This window comes from Sceloporus undulatus, chromosome 8, assembly GCF_019175285.1.
Source record: "Sceloporus undulatus isolate JIND9_A2432 ecotype Alabama chromosome 8, SceUnd_v1.1, whole genome shotgun sequence".
NCBI lineage: Eukaryota > Metazoa > Chordata > Lepidosauria > Squamata > Phrynosomatidae > Sceloporus > Sceloporus undulatus.
Window position 1 is genome coordinate 23179755 of NC_056529.1, and position 26346 is coordinate 23206100.

General features: G+C 53.3%; 4 protein-coding genes across 10 annotated transcripts; 3 read left to right on the forward strand and 1 right to left on the reverse strand.

Annotated features, from left to right (window-relative positions):
- Window positions 1-4239: 4239 nt before the first annotated feature.
- ADAT1 (adenosine deaminase tRNA specific 1) lies at window positions 4240-11344 on the forward strand. 6 transcript variants are annotated; one of them, XR_006100576.1, is made up of 10 exons: window positions 4240-4463; window positions 4565-4619; window positions 4711-4847; window positions 5026-5518; window positions 6223-6368; window positions 6939-7038; window positions 7792-7878; window positions 9386-9507; window positions 10134-10230; window positions 10638-10663. XR_006100576.1 is itself a non-coding variant. In XM_042438426.1 (10 exons), exons 1-9 carry the CDS (start codon window positions 4265-4267, stop codon window positions 10692-10694), a joined length of 1371 nt encoding a protein of 456 aa, XP_042294360.1. In that variant the 5' UTR covers window positions 4240-4264; the 3' UTR covers window positions 10695-10696; window positions 10830-10953. The 6 variants fall into 6 exon arrangements, 3 of the variants coding, with proteins under 3 accessions (XP_042294360.1, XP_042294359.1, XP_042294361.1); XM_042438426.1 differs by lacking the exon at window positions 9386-9507 and adding an exon at window positions 10830-10953 and having other exon boundaries at window positions 10638-10696; XR_006100575.1 differs by lacking the exon at window positions 10638-10663 and having other exon boundaries at window positions 10134-10270.
- Window positions 11345-12392: 1048 nt separating this feature from the next.
- On the reverse strand, window positions 12393-14347 carry GABARAPL2 (GABA type A receptor associated protein like 2). The gene is made up of 4 exons (XM_042438435.1): window positions 14173-14347; window positions 14016-14071; window positions 13740-13912; window positions 12393-12956 (listed from the first exon to the last, which is right to left on the reverse strand). The coding sequence occupies exons 1-4, from the start codon at window positions 14204-14206 to the stop codon at window positions 12866-12868; spliced, it is 354 nt and encodes a 117-aa protein (XP_042294369.1). The 5' UTR covers window positions 14207-14347; the 3' UTR covers window positions 12393-12865.
- Window positions 14348-14451: 104 nt separating this feature from the next.
- TMEM231 (transmembrane protein 231) lies at window positions 14452-18047 on the forward strand. The gene is made up of 7 exons (XM_042438434.1): window positions 14452-14596; window positions 14703-14866; window positions 14962-15090; window positions 15195-15344; window positions 16343-16424; window positions 16561-16666; window positions 16960-18047. Exons 1-7 carry the CDS (start codon window positions 14452-14454, stop codon window positions 17138-17140), a joined length of 957 nt encoding a protein of 318 aa, XP_042294368.1. The 3' UTR covers window positions 17141-18047.
- Window positions 18048-19157: 1110 nt separating this feature from the next.
- On the forward strand, window positions 19158-24260 carry LOC121914762 (carbohydrate sulfotransferase 5-like). Of its 2 annotated transcripts, none has more exons than XM_042438432.1 (2): window positions 19158-19276; window positions 21759-24260. In XM_042438432.1, the coding sequence occupies exon 2, from the start codon at window positions 21782-21784 to the stop codon at window positions 22961-22963; it is 1182 nt and encodes a 393-aa protein (XP_042294366.1). In that variant the 5' UTR covers window positions 19158-19276; window positions 21759-21781; the 3' UTR covers window positions 22964-24260. The 2 variants fall into 2 exon arrangements, with proteins under 2 accessions (XP_042294366.1, XP_042294367.1); XM_042438433.1 differs by lacking the exon at window positions 19158-19276 and adding an exon at window positions 20218-20535.
- Window positions 24261-26346: the final 2086 nt, after the last annotated feature.

The window sequence follows — 26346 nt, forward strand, 5'->3', positions numbered from 1 at the left end:
AACCCAGCGCCCTCTTCTTCCTCCCTCCTTTCCTCGGCAGTCTCTGTGACGTCCTGCTTTGGCACTCCAGCGAGGGAAGCTTCTTTACAGAGAGGGAGCTCCTTGAATGCACCTGAGGAAGCAGCCTTTACTTGAGGGCAGGGCCGGCTCATCCATATAGGTGATCTAGGCAGCTGCCTAGGGCTCCAAACTGTAGGGGGCGCCAGAGAGAGAAAGAGAGAGAGAGTCGGTGGAGCCAGAGAATCATAGAATCAGGAAAGCAGAGCAGCCAGCAGCCCTGCCAGCCTCCGAGTGGCAGGAAGAGAGCTGCTTGCTGAGGCTGGAAGGGGGGAAGAAGTTTGCTGTACTCTGCAACTCCTGGGCTGCATCCACACTGGAGAATTAACCCGGTTTGGCACTGCTTTAACTCTTTCTGGCTCAAGGCTATGGAATTCTGGGAGCTGGAGTTTGTTGTGGAGTCCAGAGCCTCCCTCCATCCTTCCCTTTATCTTCTTTCCTTCTCTTTATCTTCTTTCCTTCCTTCTCTCCTTTTCCTTCCTTCCCTCCCTCCCTCTTTCTTTCCTCCTGCCCATCCCTCCCTCCCTCCCTCTTTCTTTCCTCCCTCCCTCCCCTTTCTTCCTCCTTCATTCCTTCCCTCCCTCTTCCTTCCTTCCTCTCTTTCTTGCCAAGAGAGAGACTTATTCAGGGAAGGCTTGTCATGGCCTTCCTCTGAGGCTGAGAGAGTGTGACCCCCAAAGCCATCCAGTGGGTTCCATGACCCCCCCCCCTGCATAACTCCCTCCTCCTTCTCAGACTTTGGCCCTATTCTTCCCTATCCACCCACCTTTGCCTCCCTTCCCATCATTCACCCTTTTCTCAGATTCCTAGACCCCCTTGTTGTTCCTGTGTGTCCTCTAGTCCTTTCTGACTCCTGGCCACCCTCTCATGGGGTTTCCTTGGCGAGGTTTGTTCAGAGGAGGCTCGCCATGGCCTTCCTCTGAGGCTGAGAGAGTGTGATGCCCCCACCCAGTGGGTTTCCATGGCTGAGCTGGGATTTGAACCCAGAGTCATAGTCCAACACTCAAACCACTAGTCCACACTGGCTCTAACAATCCACTTTAAAAGCTTGGTCTTCCCAGATGTCTTCACCGCAAAGGAAGGCACCACAAAATGGAAGACATTCAAGAAAAAGGGAGGACAGAACTCAAGAAAAGCTCCAAACACTCCTAGAAATGTAAATGCATGCTTCTTCGTCATGCTCAAGATGGAGGATGTTTTAGAATACCTCCTGGACAGAAGGTTGGAGTGGAAGACATGTCCTGGAAGAGGAGGAGGTCTGCGCTGCCCTGAGTTCAGAGAAGCTTTGCCATGGCCTTCCTCTGAGGCTGAGAGAGTGTAGCTTGCCATTCCCATCCTTGTTTCATGGGCTGCATCTACACTGCAGAAGTAATGCAATTTGACACCGCTTTAACTAGTCTGGCACCATGCTATGGAATCCTGGGATTTGGGGTTTTGGAGATTTTGTCTTCTCAGAGCAGTGGAGCCACAACAAAACTACAAATCTCAGGGCTCCATAGCATGGAACCAGCAAGATGACCAGATGTCCTCTTTTTCTGGGGTATACCTTACATTTCAGTCTTCTGTCCAGGAGGAATTCCAAAGATGTCCTCCCTTTTGAGCATCACTAAGAAGCATACATTTATATTTATATGAAGGGTTTCAGCTTTCCTTTGGTCGCGTCCTCCATTTTACTTGAAAGCCCTACATTTTACAGTGCCTTGTCCTCCTTTGCGGTTAGGACAGCTGGTCACCATGGCAGCCAAGGGCAGCTAAAGTGGTGTTAGACTGCATTAATCCTGCAGTGTGGCATCAGCCCTGGTCCTTTCACCTGGTGACCCTACTGGTTTCCTTCTCTTTCTTGCGACACCCTTTGGGTGAAGATTTTTAGTTTTTAGGGGTCACAGATGGAGCACCATTTCCCCACAAATTCATGGAGATGGGATCCAGACTTTTCCACATCATTAGAATGAATAATGCTTCCAGTTTGCAAAAGGAATATGTCTGCATTAGTCTCCATTCCAAATATCACAGCAATAAAAAAAAGTCTTTAACCTGTAAAAACCTAATTGGCTTTTTGACTAATTCTCAATACTGTGATGAGAGATTGGAGCCTAAGTTTTATGTCATGTTTAGCTTTAACAAACAAAACAGCGGAAATCAAGGAGTGAAAATAATTATGAAGGGCGACAGGGGTGCCAAAATATTTTTTGCCTCGGGTGGCATAATACCTAGAGCCGGCCCTGGTCCAGGGAAGCCCTTCCGTTCAGTGGGTCTCTCTGCAAGCCAGGCTTCAGCAGCGTTGCCAACAAGCCTCCAAGATATTTCCCGGCACGTCTGACCAAAACCCACACAATCCCCCTCCCCAAATTACCCGGAATATTCAATCAAAACCCCCGGAAAGTCCCCGTATTGTTAATATGGCGGATCTTTTGCAAATAAACGTAGCCCTGATTGAATAGAAATAATTGGAACTTATTTCAACTCCAAATTACCATTAAAACCAACCAAAGAATCTTTCAGTCCCTATAATACTTTAAGATATTTATTTTGACACGAAGGGGCTCCAGGAAGCTTTGTGCCAAATAGAAACGTGTTCGGCTGCAACCGCACTGCAGAAATAATCCAGTTTGACACCCTTTTAATTGCCACGGCTCAGTGCTAGGGAATCCTGGGGATTCTAGTTTTCTGAGACATTTAACCTTCTCTCTCAGCAAACTCTGGTGTGACAACAAACTACAATTCCCAGGATTTCATAGCACTGGGCCATGGCAGTTAAAACGGTATGAAACTGGATTGTCTCTGGAGTCTGGAGTGAATAAGCAGCCTGAGTTGGGTCCAAGACACACTGCAGAAATAATCCAGTTCAAGACCGCTTTAACTGCCCTGGCTCAGTGCTAGGGAACTCTGGGAATTGTAGTTTTGTGAGAAAGAGCTCTGGTGCCACAATGAACTACAATTCCCATGCATCTGAGGAAGTACGCTTAAGTCTAGGAAACCTCATGCTGCCAACTTTTCTTTCAGTGAGTCTCAAAGGTGCTACAAGATCTATCTCTATCATCATCACCATTATTATTATTATCATTATTAAATCCAAATGCAGCTGAAGAAGTGGACTTAAGTTGGCAACACTGACATGCTGTAGACTCAGTCTCTGGGGCTGTAATCTGGAAGCATGGAGGCAACTCCCTTCTCAAACCAGGGAATCCTGGGAATTGTAGCTTGTTGTGACATGTTGAGACACTGCTTTTACTGGCAGCCAGGGCTCCATGCATGAAATTCTGCCCAGAATCCCATCATCGCAGGGAGCCTGGCAGTTGGAAACAGTGTCAAACTGGATCATTTCTGCAGTATGGATGGCAGTGGGAAAGAGAACGGAAAAGAGAGCCACAAAACACACTTCTTGGAAGACAAGGCAGCAGGGATGCCAACTGACCAGGTGCTCTGCCCATGCTAACACACACACACACACACACACACTCACTCACATAGACATACACATACATAGGTATAATATTATACGCAGGTTTATATATGTTATATATACATATATAATTTTACACCTCTCTCTCTCTCTCTCTCTCTCTCTCTCTCTATATATATATATACATACATACACATACAGTATATAGAATATTATAAACACAGCCTTGTGTGTATGTGTGTATATATATATATATACACACACACGTACATATATATATACACACACACCGACGCATGTAATATGTGTCTCTCTCTCTCTCTCTATATATATATATATATATATATAAATATATAAAAACACACACACACACAATATTATATCCACAGCTATGCATAATACTATATACAGCTTCATTGGTGACTTGAATGTCAGTGTCAGGGGCTTGGAGGGCAGTTCCCATCATCCCCAGACGATAAAGAAGGCAGGGAGACGCCTCAAAGCCAGCCTTTCTGCGCCCTGAGCCCCGCCGCGACGAGGCTCCGCTGCTGCTGCCGCTACTGCTGCCTCCGAAGAGAAGGGCTATCCCTCGCAGCAGCAGCACCCGGCCTTTTCCGCCCGCGGCTCTTTGGGGGCTGCTCTTGGGGCTCCTCCTCCAGGGCAAGGGGCTGGAGGAGGAGCCCCTCCGAGGGGGAGGAGGCGGGGGGGGGAAGCGAGGGCACTTCCGGTGGCCGCTCTGCCCTCTCCGCACTCTCTGGTCCCGCTACCTCTTCCGCCGGGAGCCGGAAGTGACGCGCGGCTGCGATGGCGGCGGAGGCGTTGGCGGCGCGGTGCCTGTCTCACTACGAGGCGCGCCTTCTGAAGCGGGGGAAGCCGGAGCCCGGGCGCGAGTGGACGCTGATGGCCGCCGTGGTCAGGGAGGCGGAAGGGGCGGAAGAGGCGGAGGTGGTGGCCATGGGCACCGGGACCAAGTGCCTGGGCCGGGAGCAGATGCGGCGCAGCGGTAAGGGAGGCCGAGGCCGAGAGAGCAGCCCTGGGACGGTCCTCCGGGCGGGGCTCGCTCCGACGCCTCTCTGCCCTCGTTCTCCTCCTCTTCCTCCGCAGGCGACGTCCTGAACGACAGCCACGCCGAAGTGGTGGCCAAGAGGAGCTTCCAGAGGTGGGCAGCGGGGAGGCAGGCAGCGGGGAGGCCGAGGGGGTCCTCCTCCGCCCCTCTGACGGCGGCCCTCCGTCCTCCTGCCTCCCGCCAGGTATCTGCTGCACCAGCTGCAGATGGCCGCCGCCCGCCAGGACCCCCGCAGCATCTTTGCCCCGGGAGCCGAGGGAGGAGGCAAGTGGGCCCTCCGGCCGGGCGTCCGCTTCGCCTTCTTCTCCAGCCAGACGCCTTGTGAGTGAGAGAGTGCCCTCCCCTGGAAGAGCAAGCTGCCCTTTGGCCTGTCATGGGCCTTTGCCCCTTGCCCTGGAGGACGAGGGGCCCCTCTGCTCTGGGAGGGTAAAAGGGCCGGAGAGCCCCCTCGCCTTCCACCCCCTGAATGCTTCTGCTCCTCCCCTTGCGATCCCCTCAGGTGGAGACGCTTCCATCATCCCCGTGACGGAGGCGGAGGCCCAGCCCCGTGGGGCCCTGAAGCGCGCAGAGGCCCTTGGCATGCCAGCCCGCGAGAGGGAGGCCAGAGAGGCCCCGGGCCATGGCCCCGCTCCAAAGAAGCCCAAAGCAGAGGTCACAGACCCAGCTTCTGCTGCCACTGGTGCCGCCAACAGCCTGCAGGCCAAAGTAGTGGACATCCACCGGACGGGGGCCAAGTGTGTCCCAGGGGAGGCTGGGGATCCTCTGCTGCCCGGCAGCGCCTTCCACGCCACGGGGCTCCTGCGGGTCAAGCCCGGCCGTGGGCCCCGGACCACCTCCATGTCTTGCAGCGACAAGCTGGCGCGCTGGAACATCCTGGGCTGGCAAGGAGCCCTCCTGATGCACTTCCTGGAGCGTCCCGTCTACCTGCCAACCATCATCCTGGCTCAGTGCCCCTACAGCCCAGAGGCCATGCGGAGGGCCATAGTGGACCGGTGGGTAGCCCTTGGCAGGCAAGAAAACAAGGAGGGATGGCCTCATGGTCCAGGGAAGCTGCCCTGCTGCCATTTGGCCTATAAGCACCTTTTCCTTTGGGGGAAGACTGGGTGGCGGAGTGCGCCTGTTGGGGGGGGGGTTCTCTAACCGTCTGGTAAGACACTTACAGAGTTTTATCTTCGGAGCTTTTCTTGTTATCTTCCCCTGCTGCCATTGGTACGTGGGAAGTTATGACGTTTTGGGCAAGGCAGCTGGCTGGGAGGCCACCTGGGCCTGTCTTCCTCTTGCTGGTTTTACGTTTTATCTTTACTGCCTTCTTGTTTCCTGCACTGGGTTTGGAACCCCTAAATGGGGTATTCTCCTTCCACAGATCACTTGACCTGGCATAATTTCTTTCACCCTTTATTGTTGTGATGGATATGTGCCAGGGGTAGTTGGAGGGCATTGAAACCCATCTCTTGTCCTGCTCCTTGTGCCCTTAAGCCTCTTTTTGCAGCCTCAAGGGCCAGAAGCACCTTTTCCAGAATGATTTAAAAGAGGATGTAGCCATTCTAAGGACATGAAATCCCACCAAGCCCCTGTTTCCACATGGCTGGAACCCTCCAAGAGGGCTGCAAAGGCACTCTTTATTGGGGCGGCAGCTTTGTGTGGTGCCAGGTGACTCGCTTTGTTGCTGATTGCTCTCCTCTCCTCCCATTCCCAGGTGTCGATCTGTTCTGAATTTGCCAAATGGTTTCCACGTTCAAGAGCTAGAAGTTGTGCAGTCACAGTTGTGCTTTATCCACAGCCGTGAAGCAGTGCAAGCCAGCTGTGGATCATCCCAAGGAAAGGTGGTTCCATGTGGAGCAGGTGAGTATCTCTGCAGACTGCAGGGTGACGCCTTTGGGAGAGTGCCTGAGTTTTCTCCCTTAAACTGGGTGGGCATGTTAGGGGTGCATCAGTGTCACTGCAGGAATGGTCTTGTTACCCAAAGCCACAGAAGCTTCTCTGCAAGTTCAGGCAACGAAGACAAGGTTGAGATGAGAGTAGCTGGTGCAGCGGGTGGGCAGGAGACTGGCACTCCCCTTGGCTGGTGGTAGGACGGGAGCTGAGCTTGGACCCTCTGGCTGCACCTGTCATTTTTGCTGGTTGGCTGCATGGGCAGGCGCTACCGGCCCAGACTCCTGTGGTGGAGAAAGGAGGTGTTGTGGCCTAGGAGCCATGTACAGTGCTTCCAAAGGTCCTTTGATATTAGGAGGTAGGGGAGCTGGTAGCAGGGAACAGAGAAGGATGGCAGGACTTGAGAGGTGGCAGAGGAAGCAGGCTGGTGTTTCCTGGGGCTGCAGAGCAGGTCTCCTCCATCATAAAGGGCTCCACAGAGATGGCACTGCAGGCACCTCATTGTGCCAAGTGACTTCTCCCTCGTTTGCCATTTTCTAGCCATCAGTTGGAGCGCCGTCCCAGAGCATCCGCTGGACATTACCTGCTGTGGCTTCACACAGGGGACCACCAAGAAAGCGATTGGAAGCCTCAAGTCCAGGTGTGCCATCTTGGGCCTGGGCAGTGGGTGAGGCAGTGCTGCTGTTCTTCAGGGCCTTTGTTGTATGTGGGAAAGGCTGCTCTACTTGCCCTGCAGAAGAATTAATTTCTCAGAGGTTGAATGGGAAAAGTACCGAAGGAAATGCAGAGCATGAGGGCTGTCCAGCCACAAGGCCCAGCTGCATTCTCAACAGGCAGCTGCTGGCAAGAGTTGCTTCTGAAAAGGGTTTGCATGGCGCTTGCAGGCAGGTCTGCCAAGGTGTGCAAGCCCAGGTGGACAGAAATGCTGCTTCTAGTTAGGAGGAACCCAGCAAGACCCGCTTTGTGGCAGTGGTGGGCCTTCCCAGGCCCTGTGATGTTTAGGAGGCCAGATGCTGGGTTTATTTGGCTCACACATCCTGGCACTCTTGGAGACTGAAATCAAGTCTGAAAACGAGGTGGCCTTTAAATGACCTCATGTTTGCAGACATGGATTGTGTGCCTCCATCTTTGTAAGATCCCTTACTAGTCCTGAAAAAATAAGCATGAAAGCATTTGCATGTCAGTCTTCTGCCCTTGCTTGTCAGCCATTCCACTCTGCTATGGGCGCAAGAAGTTATGAATCCAGAGGTGCGTTCTCCTTTCAGCCCCTTTTGTTGTAGAAGTCTTCATGACCCAGTTGAGGGTTTGTAAGAAGCCCTCTGTGGGAAACGTCTTTGCCAAGGCAAGTGTTGGCTAGCCATTTCACCCCTTCTCCCTCTCCTTTGGATTCCAGGTCTCGGATTTGCAAAGTGGAGCTGTTTCACGAGTTCTTGAAGTTGGTAGCCAGTGTTCCAGAGGAGCATCTCCCACAGACTCTCCGGTGAGAGACTTTCCACCTTCCGGTGATTCCACAGCAGGAGAAGGGGCCCAGCAACTTTGTACATTCCTGGCAAAGGGCCTTTATGCAGGAGATGTTGTTCTTGCCCTGCCTATCTATCTCAAACTACACTTGATCTGAGCCAACAGGCCAAGAATTCAGAAGCCATGGCAGAATAATAGCCATCTTTCTCTGACCCTGAGCTTCTGTTCAGCTTTTCTTTGGAGGTCATTAAACAGAGACTGGATGGTCATCTTTTAGGAGCATATAGTTGTGTATTTGGCAGGGGTTGGGCTGGATGGCCTTTAGACTCCCTCCTAACTTGATTCTAAGATTCTTTTTGTGTTCTGTTTTTCTCCTGTCCTTGATTTCCCTGCTATTTGTTCAGGACATATTGAGGCCAGCCATGTGGACATGGTCCTGCAGGATCAGGCCTCTGGCTCTTTCCATTCTCAACATTGGGCTCTCCTTCAGGCCTAGCCTTTCCTTCTGTACTGCTACCAAGTGGCAGCATGCTTAGTGTAGGACTGTGATTGTGAACCTATGGCACGGGTGGCACGTGACGCCATTTCGCCAGGCACGAGGCAAGGGAGAAGGCGGAATGGGCACGTGCCCGTTCTGCCTCCTCCCTGCCATTTTCGGGCCTCCCGCTGTCTCTCTGAGAGAATGGGAAGCCAGAAAATGGCCCCTGGAGAAGGAGACAGAGGCGTGCGCATCTGACTCCTCCTCCCAGCCATCTTCCCTCCCGGCTTCCCTTTCCTCCATGGAGCCCTTTCGCACGGAGGAAAGGGCTGAAGAAAAGGAGGCTGGGATGCATGTCCAGCCTCCTTCTCCTCGGCTTCTCCTTCGGTCTGGGAAGGTGAGGAGGGAAGGAGAAGGGGCCCTGTGCCAGCCTCTCCTTCCCCTGCTCGCCCTCCCAGACCCACGGCTGTGCTGCTGTGGGTTTGGAAAGGCGAGGAGGGAAGAAGGGGCCCCAGCTGGAGGCCAGGGAAAGGGTGGGGGGAGAAGCCCTGCCCCTGGAGAGCGGAAAGCCCCGCCCTGGGGTATAAGCCCTGCCCCCAGCACACAGTCCTTGCCCCCAGGGGAAGAAGCCCCGTCCCGGCACGCGAACCAAGAAAGGTTCGCCATCACTGGTGTAGGACGTGGGTGGACAAACAACCAGGCTCCCCCAGCAGATCTTGGATTGTGCTTAATATCCTCAGGGGATGCTGGCCATGTGCGTAGGTCACCCCCTCCTTCCCTGCTTTCTCTGACATTGCAATTTCCTGGGGATTTAGCCTGTGCTGGGATGTTTCCTGTTGGATGGCATCTGTAGGGTAGAGACTGACTGGCCATCGGCTGGGCCAGTTAGAAGGGGCCGCTGCTCCTCCTCTCCATCCAGCTCTGAGTGGCTGGAGGCAAAGGGGCCCCGAGTGGAGCCTCCTCACAGGGAGGAGAGCTTGCGCTTTCGGTCCTGGAGTCCTCTATTCTGGCCTGCGTCTCCACTGTGACCCCATTTGTTGTCCTGCAGGCCAGTGCCTTCCGAAGTGCCCCTCAATGGCAGAAGGGTGGCCCCAGAAGGATGAGGAGCTCTCAGTCTTTCCTGAAACAGAGGCACTCTGCCTGAGGGCTATGGGACATCTGTACCAGAAGGTGTGCCGGGTACCTTTCTGTGCACAGCAAGTAGCAGCTGCGTGATTTCATAGTTTGGCCATTTCATTTCAATGCTGATAGTGGGTGCTATGGGGTTTTTTTGCTCCCAAGGCTTCATGCCAGCCTCCCTCCCCCCAGAAGGTCAAAGGAAACCACCAGAAATCCCAGGGAGGATATTGTGGGCTTAGGTGTCCTTAGCTGTTCTCCCTGCTAGCCTCCAGGGCAGGCTCATGCTCCTTGCCCAGCTGCTCCCTTCAGCCTGGGCCTGGGTCTGGCAGAGTGCCACCTGGCCCTCCTCACAGCAGGGCAGGCCAGCTGTCAGAGGTGTTGGCAGTCCTTTCGTGCAGATCTGTGGCAGAGACCTTGCTTAGCATGGTGAAGATACTGAATTCAGCTCCTGACACTTTGAGGCCCCTGCTTGAAATATAGGGGAGCTGTTGAGGCCAGTCCATACTGGGAGGCTGGGCAGCTTCTGGTGCAGCTCTGGAGGGGCTCCAGGACTCCCAATTTCTTCAGAGGGAAATGTGGGGATGGGAGGCTGTCAACCCTTCTTGTTTGTGTTGCGGAGAGGCACTATGCGAAACTGTCCCCAAGCCTCTTACATCTACCCTTCTCCTCTTCCTCAGGGCTAAGAGGCTACAGACCTATTGGGATTACAAGGAAGCTGCAGCCAGTTACCAAGAGGCCTGGAAGGAGCTGCGCGACCAAGTATTTGGCTCCTGGGTGAGGAACAGCCGTGACTATCTATGCTTCACCTGAAAGTGGAGGTGGCCTCTTGGTGCTGGGGCTGCTTGAGAACCCATATTAATTTGGAATAATTCAGTAACTTTAACAATTCATTTCTCCATTGTCGGTGCTTCAGTCTGTTTCCAACAAACTACTGTTGTTGTCATAATGAAGATGTCATCCATATTTACTATCCAGTTCATCATCCATAATGCCCAATGCAAAATGGATCCTTAGAACTTCTTGGACTAGCATATTTTAAGCTAGCAACTGTTTGTGTTCTTACATAAAAGTCATCTTAACTCTGCTCATTTCAAGAGCTTATTTAGACTTGTATGTTTTTAGAGCTTCTGAACAGGACATGTTGAAAGTGACACGTTTTGTCACCTGCGTTATTTCATTAGGTATATTGCTTCAGTGTCGTTTGCCAATTATGTGCCAGCTGTCTGGTTCTGTTTTAAGAGTAAGTAGTACCTGTCCGAAAATATCCTCTAGGAGCTAACAACCCTTCCACACAAACCAAATGTAACAGCGTTCCACTTGCTGTTTGGACCCTTTCCTCCTCTTCAAATTCATGGCATTTTGATTTATTACAGCATTCAGCAGCCCCTCAGGAGCCACAGAAAAGGAATGGGCGGCCTCCAGATGTTTTGAATGCAGCTTCCATTAGTCATAGCTGGCACACACATTCATATGGGGTGATGAAAGCTGGAACACAACAACAGGTCTGCAAACACTCCCCTCAACCAAATGCCTGTCCCAAATGGTGGGAAAGGTTTCCCAGGGCACTTGTTTTGCATGCAGGTGCTCCCGACCAGCACAGGCAGCCCTGCAAAAGGGCCTGGGGGAAGGTGGGAGGAGGAGGTTACAGGGTTTGCAAAGTGCCTTCCTGCTCATTTGCACAGCATGCATGCAGAAGATCAGGGCAATCTGTCTCCCCTTCCATGCTTGGCTGCCTGCTTGTTAATGATGAACTTCTGATGTTGATAAGAGGTGCCAAGGGGATGCACAGAGCTGGCTCAGACTGGCATCGGCTTGTTCTTTGGCTGTGACAATAGTGAAGAAGCCTTCTTTGGAACCATCGAAGCAGAGAAGTCCATCGTCTCACAGAGTCCCCAGCAGAAGCAGTTTTCAGCCAAAAGACAAAAGAATTGGTTCCAGAAATTTGTTTCCTGGGTTCTTCTCTTCTACCCATTATCTGTTTTTTTCAGGCAGGCAGTTTTGCATATATACCCAACACCTTTGGAACGGGCTTGTGAGCAAAACTGTATATTCCATTAGTTACATTAAGATGCCAGGACTTGTCCTGAAGCTGGACAAAATCTGGGGACCAGCTGCCACTTTCTGTCCTATATTCAGACCTCTCCCAGCAGCTGCTATCCTGAGTCAACCTCTCCCAGGCCCAGGAAAGAAGTTTATAGCCATCTTGACTAAGCACCAGCTTATTCCAGATGAGCCATGTGCTCCTGCTCTGTGTGAAGCCAGATCAGTGAATTCAAGCTGTGCTGGAAGGGGTTATACTCCCCTGAAATCTCAAGTTAGTTGTGGTTAGCTTGGACTCAGCCCTGAGCTTGGAATCTGGGTTCAGGAGTGCAGTTGAACAGTTACAGCTAATGTCCGTTCCATCCACCATGGCACATGCCTTAAATGCATCCCATTTGAATCACTGCGACATATTCTGCTGTATGTGGGGCTGCTTTTGGAAACTTCATAACAGCAGGTTCAGAATGCTGTGCCTAGACTAGACTAGGGCTGCTTATAGGGCTTCTGAAACAGCCTGACTGGCTACCAGTCCATTTGAACTCTGCTTGGAAACTGACTGGTAGCCAGTGAGGCTGCTTTAGCAGTGCTGACTATGAGCTATGAATTGCAACGTGGCTTAGCCAGGCTGTCCGAAAAACCGTGTCTCCCTATATAGCCCTCCTTGGAGTTTTAGGATCTTCAGGGCAGGCGTTTTCTCTCAGCCCCACCACCGTCCCAGGTGCAGCTGGCTAAGACCCAGGGGACAGGGCCTTGGTGGTGGTTGCTCCCAGGAGGCTATTTTACTCCACTAAGAAAGGCATTCGTAAATTCCTGAATGTGTGGGAGTTCTGCAAATGCGGCTGCTTCAGTGCTTGGCCTCAGAACATTACTTGTAAGAAAGCAGAATTGCAATAGAATTGTGCGAGGAATTTTAATTGTTACTTCCTCAAGCAAAATTCACCAAGAAGAACACAATAACCAAGGTCAACATATCAGCATCTTTAGACGGCTTAGAATAACGGAGAAGCTCCTATTACTATGAAACTCTAGTTATTAATAATTAGTCAAACATTCAGTTCAAAAAATCTCTCCCACCTTCATTTTTAATCTCACCTTACCTACTTTCGCATTGCTATTTAAATAATGTCATCAGTGTACAGTATTTCAGCGGAAGTGGACTATGAAATTTACAGCTGTGACTACAATGTGCAATGGGGAAATGAAGTTATTTTAATTTACCAGGCTAATTAACAACAAAGGAAAACCCCAAATGCCCTACCAATATATTAAATCAACCCAGTGAAGGATGCTGGCGGTGCCTCAGAGTCATGATCGCAGACAAGAGGCTATTTACAACGGGTGCGGAGGAGGAGGAGGGCAGGAGATCCGCTCACACGCCGAAAGTGTTTTCTCCACTGTAGGCCACATACAGGAAGCCGTCCTCGTCCTTCTCCTTCTCGTAAAGCTGCCCCATGGTCAGGCTGGAAGACAAAGACAGGCAGCTAGGACCAGGTGCCCAAGAGCCCCAGAGATGACGCCTGGGCAAGCCTCCACAGTGCCTTCTGGGCCCCTTGCTGCTTCTGAGAGACCACTGAGTTCTCTTGGAAACCTGGATTTCCATCAAGGCCTTCAAACATATCACAAACTAACCTATGACAATGTGGGAAGTGTAACTGGCTAAGTTCACCTGTGAGCGCAGTGTGGTTTAGCAGCTTTGAGTTTTAGAGCAGGTCTCAGCTGTGGAAAGGCACTGGGCAACTCCTACTCTTAGCCTCTCTCAGAGGGAGGCAGTGCTGAAGGCAAACCTCTGAGGAAGCCAGGCCAAGGAAACTAGTGGAGGTTGCCATAAGCTGGGGTTGGAACACAGTGCTTGGGCTCTTGGACAAGCTGCACACTCTGACAGTGCTGCTATTCCACTTTTACTGCTCTGGCTGCTGCCTCCTGTTGCATTCTGGGAATTGCAGTTCAGGGAAAGGCATTTAGCATTCCCAGCCAGAGAGCTCTTAGGCCTCACTGAACTACAAATCCCAGAATGCCACAGGAGGCAGCGCTGTCAGAGTGCAACGCATTGACCTCCTGGGGCTCCAGGAGACCAAGGTTTGAGTCTTTGCTTGGCCTCTCTTGGACCGGCAGGATGCCCCCACGGTCCCCACTGACCCCTCTCTGGCCTGACAGATGGGCCCCACGCCCCCCTTTCCCCACAGAGGGAAGGAGGGAGCCCAGGGCCCCTTGCCTTCCCTGCCTTCCTGGGTGGACTCCCGGACCTGGACTGAGGCACGGTCTTGTCGACGAAGAGGAAGATGGCCTTCTCGGAGGGGAGCTGGATCCTCTTCCGGATGATCCACATGAACTGGGCCACCGTGATGTCCGAAGGGACCAGGTACTTCCGCTTGTCGATGTCCACGATCTGCGAGCCGGACACCTTCTCCACGATCACCTGCCAAAAGGGAAGAAGGGAGGAAGAGAGGGAGGGGCAGGCCCGGGCCGGGGCCTCGCGTAGGCTTCCCCCGGGACAAAGAAGGGAGGAAGGGACGACTCACCGGGACGCGGTCGGGGTACTTGGCCCGAATCTTGGCGGACTCCACGCAGCGGTGCTCTGCGGGAAAGAGAGGGAGGGAGAAGGGCTCCGTCAGCCCTCGCCTGCCCGCCGTCCCGCCCTCCGTCCGCGGCTCCCTCCCTCTCTCCCTCGGGGCCTACCGAGCGCGTGGTCCTCCTTGAACATCCACTTCATGGCGCCGCCGAGGGAGGAGGGAGGCCTCTCTCTCTGGGGCCTTCCTTCGCCTTCTCCTTGGCTTCCTCCTCCTCTTCCTTCGCAGAGGCAGCGGCGGACGGTCGGCGGACGCGAAGGAGGACGGATCCGGCGGCGGAAGCTCCCCCTCTGCGGCCTGGCTGACTTCCGGCGGCGGTTCCCGTCGGCCAGCGCCGCAGGGGCGGGACTTCCGGGCGGTTGCCGTGGCGACCGCGGAGGGCGCGAGGATGGCGCGGCTGCTGGAGCTGTGGGCCCCGGGCGGCGGGCGACAGCGGCGGCGTCGGGCCTTGTCTTGGGCGGCGCTGGGGCTGCTGCTGGGGCTGGGCGCCCTCACCTACCTGCCTCCGCTGCTGGCGGCCTACCGGAGCCACGGTGCGCCCGGGGGCCCCGAAGGGGGGAGCCGGGGAGCCCGTCTGGCCCTCGCGGCGCCCGCTGACCGGCCCCGTCGCCTCCCCCTCTGCTCTCTCTCCCTCTTCAGGGCTGTGGCTGCAGCGGAGCAGCTACGCGGAGCAGCCCAGCGTCCGCTTCCGTCACGAGGCGCTGCTGGTGGCGCTCCTGGGCGGAGGAGGCTTCGTGGGCTGGAGCGCCTTCCCGGCCTGCAACCGCCTCCTGGGCGCCCGCCTCCGCATCCCGCTCCTCTCGGTAGGCGCCGCAGTCCTCCTGGGCCGGCTCCCCTCCCCGCCTGCCTCCCTCCCTGCGGCTGACCGCCCTCCTCCCTCCCTCCTCTTGGTTCCCAGGCGGCGGAGGAGGACCTGGACCGGGACGGACTGTCGGACGTGCTTCGGCTGCGGATGGAGCTGCCTCTTCTTCCCGGGGAGGAGGTCGTGGGCCTCCAGCTCCTGCTGACGTTCTCCTACCGGCTGCAGGCAAGGAAGTCGCCCCTTCCCCCGGGAGCCCTGGGCCCCACCAGGTCTGCTTCCCTTCCGCCAGGGACTGAGGCCTGCCTTCTCCCTCCCTTCTTCCCTTGCAGAGGATGTCCACCTTCGAGATGCAGAGCATGGCCCTGGTGCAGGCCTCCTCTCCGGCGCCGGGGGCCCGGGTCTTCGTCAGCGGGGACCTGCGGCTCCTCCAGAGGCAGCCCCTCCGGCACACGACGGGCCTCGATGACAACGCCTACAACGTGAGCCAAGCAGAAGGGCCCTGGGTCTCGGGGGGGGGGCTCCCTCCCTCCCTGTCCTCCCTCCCTCCCTTCGTCTGCAGCATTGAATGCCCCCCCTCCAAGGGAGCCAGAAGGGGGAGCTAAGGATGGCTGGATGCCCTGTTAAGGAGGTACGTTGAACGTGGGAGAGATTCACCACGACTGACTCACTGCAGGCAATTGCCCCTCTCTGGGGAAGGCTTCTTTTGTTGACTTCTTTGCTTACTTGAGTCCTATCCCGCCTTTCTCCCCAAAAGGGACCCAGAGCGGCTCACAAATAAAAACCCTAAGAACACATTGCACCAAAACCATTACAGTTGCCATCTAAAAATAATGTAAATGTCCATTCGCTAAGGCCCTGATACCCTCCCTATACGTTATATAGCAAGCGCCCCAGCCACCCCATGGTGATCCCTGCAAAGCCCGCCTGCATAGAGCCCCCTTTTCACTGGGGACAAAAGGCAAGCAAAGAAGGGGCCAGTCCTGCGTCTCCCAGAAGGGCCTTCCTTCCAGAGGTTGGGAGCAGCCTCCGAGAAGAAGCCTCTCTCTTTCTCTCTGGTTTCCATGCCAGACCAGACTGTGATGATGGCTGGACTGAGAGGAAGCCTTCCCCGAAGGTCTTAGGGCTCTAGCAGGTTCGTAGGGGGAGATACACTCTCTCAGATAATCTGGACCTAAGCCTTATAGGGCTTTATAACAGCACTTTGAATTGCCTTCTCACCTTATGCTTTGGCTGCCTGTTCCTTTCCATTTGGGGCATCTCCCAGAGCAGCTGGGAAATCTGGTTGGTTTAGGCCTGTTTGCTGAGCTGCCTGGGACCCTCAGGAGGGGAAACATGGGATAGAAATCAGACAGACAGACAGACAGACAGCATCAACCAAGTGTGGAGGTATTTTCCGCATCCTGAAATGGACCATCATCCCATCCGTCCTGCAGAGGCTGCTATTGCCTCCTAATTCCCAATCATCTCGCCCTGACAGGTGTCCGTGATCAACAGCACAAGTCCATTTGCCCAGGACTACGATCTCACGAATATTGTTGCTGCCTATCAAGAGAGAAATGGTCAGTTTGCCTCGTGAGCCTTCCTTCCTTCCTTAGCTGCCATTTGCTTGTGTCCTGAGGGCCCCCCAGAACTGCTCTCAAACTCTTGGCCAGCCCTGGGCAGCTCTCTTCAGGGCCCCTGATACTTCCTTTGCAGTCACAACGGTCTTGACCGGTCCCAGCCCCCTGTGGTCAGTCGGAAGAGCCCCCAGCGAGCCCTTTGTGATCCAGGTGGTCATCCACTATCCTGTGGAAGTCATTGCATATCCTTTGCCTGACATTCCTCCTTGTGGGATTTCCCCTTTGCCCCCTCCACTTTCAGGATGCTGTTCCTGTCTGTGGGTAAGGCTTGGCACAGGGGCGAGGAACCAGATGGCACCGCTGTGTGCCAGGAGGCCGCAGGGACAGTCTTGGCCAGAGGAGGGGATGGAGCCCAGAGGGGCCCAGAGGAAGAGCATGTCTTATGGCTGCTTCTCTGGGAAGGGTTAGTACTGTGCTGGCCAGTTGCTTATAGCCTATAGTCACTAAATTGAAACCATTCCTTGACTGTTGCTACATATCAGCCCGGTTTCTGGGAGATGATAAAGTTTGCTTGGATCCAGTATGTCAGCATCCTGCTGATCTTCCTTTGGATATCTGAAAGAATAAAAGCCTTTATTTTCCAGAACCAAGTGCTAACCATGGTTCCGGTGTCACAGCACCCGGCTGCCTTGGCATTTAAAGAGCACCAGTCCTGAGCATACTCCTGGAAACACCAGATAAAATGGATTTGCCTCACTTTCTCTTTCTTCAACTGCTCCGTATCTCAAGGATGAGGATCATGGGAAACTATTGGACATGGCATTTCCCTTGCTCCCATCCTGGGAAGGATGTGTGTCCGTTTCTGTCTCCGCTGTGGACGCGGGGGGGGGGGGCTGGCTGTTCTGCTTCCAGAAGTGTATTTTAGGCTTCCTTGGTTGAAGTCTCCATCTCAACCTGTAGCAGCTTCAGCGGGTAAGAGCAAGAGTCTACTTATGCGTTGAATTCATCTGTGTTTTCACTAGTGAATTTCAGGCATGTGTATCATTTTAGCCATGATTCTGTGTGAGGACAGAGGACAGAAATGCCAAGCACCACTGTGAGATAGCACCAAGATGCTGGCTGTCCAGTGTGATTCTTTCCAAGGAGGATGCGCTGGCCAGTCTGTGGATCGGAGCTGTTGAACTGAAATTCCCAGCAGCCCTAATTGGCAGAGCTAAAGGTGAGGAATGCTGGGAGTTGCAGCCCAGTATCTTTTCAGGGCCACAAAAGCTCCAGCCCTGCTGCAGAGCTCAGCCGCCCCACAGAAGACGGCAAAAGTGACCTGGCTTATTTGAAAGATTGACACCTGAACACTAGCAGGTTTTTGGGGTAGCTCATGAAATTATAATAAACTGGATCTAGAAAAGAAGCGTTTAAACACTGGTATATAAAGCCGTCAGTGAAAATTAAATTCACGCTTAAAAGAAAGGCAATTGGTAAAGGACTACAAGGTCTGGTTCATTGAAAACCTCCTGGCCTGGTTTAGCCCAAAGGGAGGAGCTCTGGCTGGCCCCAAATACTTCAACACAGTAGGAAGAATTTCAAAGCCAGAGGGGCTAAATAAAGTCCAACTTTGCAGTGTGAGAGTTTTGTTCTGGTTCTTTGTAATGAGAAGAAGAAGGGGCTCCTGTCAGGAGGACAGTCGGGCCACAGGGAGGAAGGCTGCAGAGTGCTCTGGGAGGCTCCCTTGTGGCCCTTTGCTGGGCGCTGGAAGGAAGGAGCGAAGGGAGGGTCCTACCCAGAGTGCCCTGCTTGCCATCTGCTGCTTTGCCCTTCCCAGGAAAGAAGAAGGGTGGGCAGCGCAGGGCGGTGGCTGCAGCCTTCCTGGTCCAGCCTTTGGGGGCAGGGAGGGAGGGGAAGGGGCTGCCCATTGCTGGCCTGACCCAGGGGACCTCTGCTTGGAAGCCCCTTGCCCAGGGACCGATGGGGAGGGGGCATGCCAGCCCTAGCCCTCGAGCCCCACCGGCCTCGGAGGAAGAAGCCTGCCTTGGCACCGGAGGGACTTTGGTGTTTGCTCAAGGCTTCAAACATGACAAGGGACCGTTGTGACAGGCGCCTGGCAATGCCTGCCAGATGGATCTCGTTACCTGGTGACTCACCTTCCCTGGGCATCCAGTGCCTCTGTGTTCCTCCTCCTCCTGCTGCTGCCCTTCTGCCCCAAAGGGGGGCTTCAGGGGACCACGCCCTGCTGCCTTTTCTGCCCTTTTGGAGGGTCAGTGGGCCCTGGCCTTTGTGCCCCAGAGGGGGCTTCAGGGGACCAGGCCCCACTGCCCTCTCTGCCCCAGGGCCTCTTCAGGCTTTTGGGGGGACTCTGGGGGTATTGAGGCTTCTGCAAAGGGTCCTTAGCTGAAGATGGGTTTCGCGGATTTGCCCCTGTGCCCCCGAAGGCCGCAGCCGGGGAGAAGGGGAGTGCCCCCTCCCCGAGCAGCCGCAGATGGGGCTATGCGAAAGGGAGGCTGGAGGAGTTTGGGTCCTTGAGGGGCCTGGGCCTCTTTGGCGGAGGGGGCCATTGGGCCTGGCCTTTGGAGGGGGAGGGGGTCCCTTGGGGCGAAGGGGGCTTTGGGGAGGAGAGAGGCCCCTCTTACCCTCCCTCCCGGGGGGTGCCTCCTCCTGGCTCCCGCTGGACCTCCCTCCCTGGGACCCGCCGCCAGGGACCCCGCCTCCTCCTCCTCCTCCTTCTTCCCCGGGAGGCTCCCGAGAGGCTGCGGCCACGTCTGAAAGCGGAGCATTGTCCGCGAGGCGGCGGCGGCGTCTCTCTGCTCCGCGACGAAGCAAAGGACCAGCAGCAGCAGCAGCAGCAGCAGAATAGGAAGGCAAGCGCAGGGAGGCAGCGGGGCTCCTGGGGCAAGACACAGCCACACGCTCCGCACTCAGACAGCCAGCCAAGGAGGGAGGGAAGGAAGGAAGGGCACTCGGGGCCCGGGCTCCGTCCAGCCTTCCCTCCCTCCCTCCCTCCTTCCTTCACGCCAAGACAGGGGTCCTCCCTCCCAAAACCCCTGAGACTTTGCCCCAGAGCCCCCCCGTCCCCCCAAGGGTCTTCCCTGCCGAAGGAGACGGGGCCAGGGACCCTACTCAGGCTCCTTTCCTTCCTCTTCCTCCTCCTCCTCCTTCTTCCTCTCCCAGCGTCACTCCTGGCCTTCTCTGCTTCCTTTGAAATGCCTCAAGGGACTTTGGGGGCATTTGGGTGAAGCTCCGCCGGAGGAGAAAGACAAGGCTCCGGGGGGGGGGAGGGGGGAGGGGGGTTAAACATTAAAATTTGGACTTTTAAATTTAAATTATTTGTTGGAATTTTTTACATTTTTAAATTCTTTTTAAACTTTCTTTGAAAACATCACATTTTAACCAAATCTTCACTTGTATGTATAGGTAAATGCATTTAAGTTGTGCACATGATATTGCCATTTGAAGGTACAATTTTAATGTTGCTGGTTGTTTATGTCACAATTCTTATCCTTACATCCAGTGGTATATAGTTTGTGGGCCACACTTGTGCAAAAAAGCACAACTCAGGATCCTGTCTGGTGTGAAATGGGAGGAGGAGGAGGAGGTTGATGGTGACCCCAGCCCCAGGGACACCAATGCTGGGGAGACTGGGTCACTTCCAAGAGGGACGGGCCTTTGGCCTGGCAGCCCCCTCCCTTCCCATTGCAGAGCCATACATGCGTCCTAAGAGTCCGGAAGCCACACAAAAGCCACGATCCAGTCCTAAGGACCAGAGCACAGCTTTGGCACAGCTTCCTAACTCTTAGGAAGCATGCATCATTTAAACAGCATACCTCCAAAGTGACGCGAATCAGCTTTACTTTGGCCTGTCTGTATGGGGCCTTTAATCTCCATTAGCAGCACAAAAAGAAGGAATGGCTTCTGTCTACATGGCTATCCCTCTGTCTCTACCATCTAAACTAAGAACAACTGACAATATCTTGACAAACTATAGGCCTATGACTCCAACACCATCACTTTTTCTATCTATCTTCTGTTGGATTTTTAACACTTTTGCCTGATGAAGAAGTCAGTGGAGCTTTGAAAGCTTGCATCATATATTTTGTGCATTTTGGTTGGTGCTATAAAGGTATCACTGCTTTGTAGATGTTGGATGTTACTGTACTTGTGTGTCTAATTTGTTAGCATAGAATGTTTTAATATGTCTGAACGTTCTTGAGAAGTTTAATCCTGAAAGGTAGACGATGTGAAGAATCATCATGACAATACTGGAAGGTCCGACTCCAGAGGAAGAAAAAGGGTAGGAAGAACAGAGTATGAGGCCATGTTCCCCCAGTGGCTCTGGGCAAGTCCTACTCTCTGCTCCCTCAGCCCCAAGGAGAGCCAGGTCAGGCAGCAAACCTCTTCAGAAGACAATCTTGGCAAGAAACCCCAGGATAAGCTCGGGTGCTTCTTTCTTCTGTCTTCTCTCCGCTCTCCTTCTTCTCTGCTCCTTCTTTCTTCTCTCTCTCCTCCGCTCGGGTCCTTCTTTCTTCTGACCCGACCACCATCTTGAGGGGAGAGAAGTAGGCAAGAAACAACAGGCTCTGCCTGCCAAGAAGAAGAGCCCTCCTCCCGACCACCATCTTGAGTGGAGAGAAGCAGAGTCATGATGTGTTATGTATTGTTAATCTGATACTGGAAACCGCTTTGATCGTCCATGGAAAAGCGGTATACAAATAAAGCTTATTATTATTGTTATTCTCTCCGCTCTCCTTCTTATCTTCTCCAAGACTCTGGTCCTTCTTTCCTCTCTTCTCTGGCTGCGGGCCCTTCTTTCTTCTGTCTCCTCTGCTCTTGCTTCACTCTGCTCCTTCTGTCTGCTCTGCTCGTCTCTCCTTCTTTCTTCTGTGTCTCTCACTCCCCGCGCCTTCTCTCTCCTCGGTTTTGCGCACACATGCCGCACAGGGCTAAATAGACTGCTGCAGGCTGCAGCCTCTCCCACTTATTTTGAATCTGGCCAATGGTAACAGAGGAGCTGAACAGCCCACCTCCTGCCAGCAGTCAGGAGAGGAAGGCAGGGCCTGAGGGGAGCCGAAACCGGGAACTTGAATGGGAGCAGGACTAGGCAGGACGGGACGCTGTAAAACCTTAAAAACCGTGATTGTCCCGCCTATTCCCCTGAAAAGGCAACCCTACCAGGAAGGGAGAGTCACTGCAGTTGCAGCAATGTGAAGAATGGCCTTCCTTGGCCTCCGACCTGATGGACCTGGCCCCTTCTGGGTGTCCTTCGCCCTTTCCTCCTCTGGCCCTCCTCCCTTGGCCCTCACCACTAACCAGCCTCTCTCTCTCTCTCTCTCTCTCTGTGCCTAGTTGGGATCTGGTGCTGCGGCAGAATGGCGAGGCTCCGTATCACCAGCGCGCCTCTCGCCGTCTGCCTGGTGGTCCAGACGGGGTTCCTGCTCTTCCTCTGCTCCCAGAGAGGGGGCTTCTTCATGTCCCAGTCCAGGGAGAAGCCAGCCGGGGCCCACGTCCTCATCATCTCCTCCTGGAGGTCGGGGTCCTCCTTCGTCGGACAGCTCTTCAGCCAGCACCCCGATGTCTTCTACCTGATGGAGCCGGCCTGGCATGTCTGGGCCACCATGCACCAGAACAGTGCCAGGGTCTTGCACATGGCAGTGCGCGACCTCATCCGCTCTGTCTTCAAGTGCGACATGTCTGTCTTTGACGCCTACATGCCTTGGAAGAGAAACCTATCGACTCTCTTCCAGTGGGCAGTGAGCCGGGCGTTGTGCACCTCTCCCGCCTGCGAGCACTTCCAGCGCACGGAAATCACCAGTGAACGCGCCTGCCGGACCCTCTGCGGCCGCTACCCCTTCGGGAAGGCGGAGGAGGCCTGCAAGACCTACAGCCACGTGGTCCTGAAGGAGGTCCGGCTCTTCGACCTGCGTGTCCTCTACCCGCTCCTGACCGACCCCTCACTCAACCTCAGGATCATCCACCTGGTCAGGGACCCCCGGGCGGTGGTCAAGTCTCGGGAGCAGTCGGCCAAAGCCCTCTCCCGCGACAACGGGATCGTCCTGAGCATGAATGGCACGGAAGTGGAGGACAGCCAGTACAAGGTCTTGCAAGAGATCTGTCGGAGCCACATTCAGATCTATGAAACGGCCACTTTGAAGCCGCCCACGTTTTTGAAGGACCGTTACCTGATGGTCCGCTTTGAAGACCTCGTGCGGGACCCCATAGGCCAGATTGCAGCCATGTATAAATTTACAGACCTCCAGCTGACCGCTAAGCTTGAAAACTGGATCTACAATATCACGCATGGCCAAGGGCCAGGCCGAAAGAGGGAAGCCTTCCAGATCACCTCCCGAGATGCAGTCAACGTCTCCCAGGCCTGGAGAAATGTCCTTTCCTTTCAGAAAGTAAAGAGAGTGCAGGAAGTTTGTAAAGGCGCCTTAAATATACTGGGCTATCAAAGTGTGGATTCTGAAAAGGAGCAGAAGGATTTGTCCATAGAATTAGTCTTGCCACACCAACAAAACGAATTTAGTTGGGCATCATTTAGTGGAAACTAAATGGAGTATCAGACTATCTCTATTGTTTTGCTCAGTCACCAAACAGCATTATTTTGATGGTTGAATCTAGTGATTTTAGTAATTGCTCCTAGTAGTTTGCCATTTATGTAAATGCAAAGCAAATGAACTGAAGGGCTGATCCTAGTTTGCAAACACAGCAGCTGGGGCCATGTCACCTCACTGGGATGGGATGAAACGGGTGCCGTTTCCAAAAGAAAAGAGATGGAGTAGCTCCCCCTCCTTCCATTACTAGCTGTGTGTAACATCTGGAAGGAGGTTTAGGTGTCCCATAATGCTTCAGTAGAGGAGACTTTTCTCACACTTGGGAGAAAAGTACACAATTATAATTGCATCATTCTGTAATTTGCATCCTTACATGACTTTAAACTGTTCACTGCAAAATTACTGATCCAAACCAATGCTTTACATAGGGGGAAGAGAACACTTGTCTCTCGAAGTGGACTTACAAGTCCTAGCAGCCCAACCAGTGGTCTAGGATATTGGGATTTGCAGTCCAGTAAAACCTGGAGGGCCACAGGTTAGTCTTGAATGGCCGCCTGAAAGGACATTGTCTTGTTTAGGGGGTAGTAACATCTGGAAGCAGGTTTAGGTGGACAGGAGAGCTCCCACGTTGCTGCTCAGGTGGACAGTGCATTCCAGTGACAATGCATGGATTTCCCCCTGAAACCTCTGCAATGTTGCTTTCTCCTTTCCTTCGTGCCGCATGTAAGAAGCCTCAATGATGCAGATCTCTCGCCTTCTGCAACAGTGGAAAGGGGCTTGGCCAGCAGAAGTGAAGGGGTGCCTTGGAGGCCTGTTCTGGGTGGGAGACTGAGACGCAGACCCCCTTCATCTGGAGCCGGCTTCCAGATGGGACTCGCAGCTGTGGCACCTGACACAGCCAAGGTTTCTCCATGGAGCCGGATCGCTCATGCATCTCCTTGTGTGCTTATTGCACTTCCTGCCAAGAGGGTTTTGTGAGATGCATCAGGGCTGGCAGATGAGTGTCAAGGGCATGGGCACATGCCAAAAAGAGCCAAAGTGCCTAGAAATGTGAAGAGGCAAAGTCCCTCTGAATCTGTGTGTGTGTGTGGGGGGGTCTTTGTAAGGATGAATGTGCCACCTCCATCTGAAGGCACCTGGCCAGGCTTCAGTTATAAAAGTAGCTTTCATGGTTTCCTCCATTTCCCTCCATTGGAGCTAATTATACTGTAAGAATTTTCTGTTAACTGAGGATGCACAATATCGAAAGTTTTGTGGTTAAAAAAACAACAATTAAAATCAAAATGTGCATGAACACACTGATCAAATTAAACGTTTTCTTCCAGGAGAGTTACAGCAACAGTGCAGCTGAGCATTCAGAGCGGTCAGACAAGTGACCGGCAGAGCATGCTCAGAGAGTGAGCATGAGGACGCATGTGAGGCGGCACCATGTTCGTTTTGCTCTCTCTGATGCGCGGAGGAGCCCAAGGCAGCCAAAGAGAGGCATCTTTCACCATGTCTCCTAATTAGTGCTTAGTCCGGCCCCGCATTAGGCTTGGTTTTATCTCAGTTTATCTGCTCCTTATTTATGTTCTTTGTAGAAGCCTAGATTTTGAAGGAGCCACATGGGCCACGTAGTCCAAGCTCTACCACGCAGGAATACACAGCAAATCTATTAACATGATTTATAATGATGATAATAAATGGGTGCTGTATTTAATAGTATTATTTTTATAGATTCCTTATCTGTCAGTTTCTATTAATACCTCTTTTTGCTTTAGGGGCCAGGTGCCCAGGTCCCAGGGGTTCGGGAACTAGGAGCCAGGGCCAAGGACCCAGACGCCCAGGGTAAGCAGACGGGACACCGGAAAGCCAAGGACCTGTTGGCCGTGGAAACCCATGTGCATTCCCAGTGAAGTCACACTCTCTCGGCCTCAAAAGAAAACCCTGGCAAAGCCCCACAAACAAATTTTGCCGAGAAAACCCTGCCATTGTGTCACTGTAAGTTGGAAACGATCCAGATGCAAACAACAACCAACATGAAGTAGTATACTGCCCTGTGGAGAAGAAGCAAATACTTGCAGCCCACTATTCCAGTGCTATCGCATTATGGAAGGAGCTCCACATTGCGTCCTGAAGGACCACATTCTCCCAGGCAAACCTAGCCACATTTTGAGGCTTTTGGGGAGGGCCACTCTATGTCCCAGCATCCACGGGGGGACTTTGGGTAGGAAGGAGAGAGAAGGCATTCCTGGCGGATGCTCCTGAGCTTGGGATCCTCTTTCCAGAGGGACTCATGAACTAGGCACAGGCTCTGCTCCTCCCCAAAACCAGCCCATCCCTCCCTTCAGGGCCAGGATCCAGGCTTTCCAGGAAGAAACACGTGGGCAAAGCCCGGCCCGTTTTATGCCCGAATTGGTAAGGGCAACCCGTTTAACCTGAGAGCATGTAATGAAAATTCCTCTTTCTGTGGACTTACCTACAGAGCTGACACAGATACTTGAGACACCAAATTTGGTTTTAGCCGCTATGCATGTAACATGTATTAAAACAGAAAAGTAATACAGACGTTAAGTATCAAGAGCTCTTCCATTCACTCACACGTCCATACAATGCTCACACACACTTTCCTTCCGCTGAGCGGTGATCAGGTGTTCATGAAGGCTGGGGATGACATCAGTGTTGATGGCAACAAAATGAGGCTGGAAGGACCCTTGTCTTTATACTTCTGTCCTCTCTGGCTTTTTGGCTGCTGCAGTTTCACAATACTGCAGCCCATTGCTCAACTTCTTTCTGAAGAAGAAAACATGTTCTCCTTGTTCAAAACAGTCCCTTGTCCTGTCAGTCCCTCACCTCCGTTCCCTGCAGCTCAGGGCAAAGGACACACCTGGCCATGTCCTTTGTTTCGGCCACATCTGGGCAGTGCTTCACTCCGGCTTCCAAGTTCCTCAGCATTTCTTGCTTTGGCTTCCAAGTCCCTCCTTTACATTAATGCATCGTGCGGAATCCATTTTCTTTGGCTCTTTAACTTGCTTTAAGGCAGTGCTTCTCAATTATTTTCTGTCATGCCCCCCCCAGGAAGAAGAAAACATTTCGCGCCCCCCGTACGACTGTAAATATTATCATTTGTCTATAAAATTGTTATCAGTACACCTCTGCATAACAGAGCCTCGCGCCCCCCTTTACGGAGCCTCGCGCCCCCCCTGGGGGGCCCCCCCCCACTATTTGAGAAAGGCTGCTTTAAGGCCATGTCTTTAGTTCTTTGGTTCTTCAGTTTTGTATTCAAGCCAAAACTCATTCACTCTTCATACCCAGCCAGAGACAGTTGATTTAGAAAAATTAAATATACAGTCTTCCGTTCACATTTGCTGGGGTTGGGGCCACAGGACCCCCACGAATGT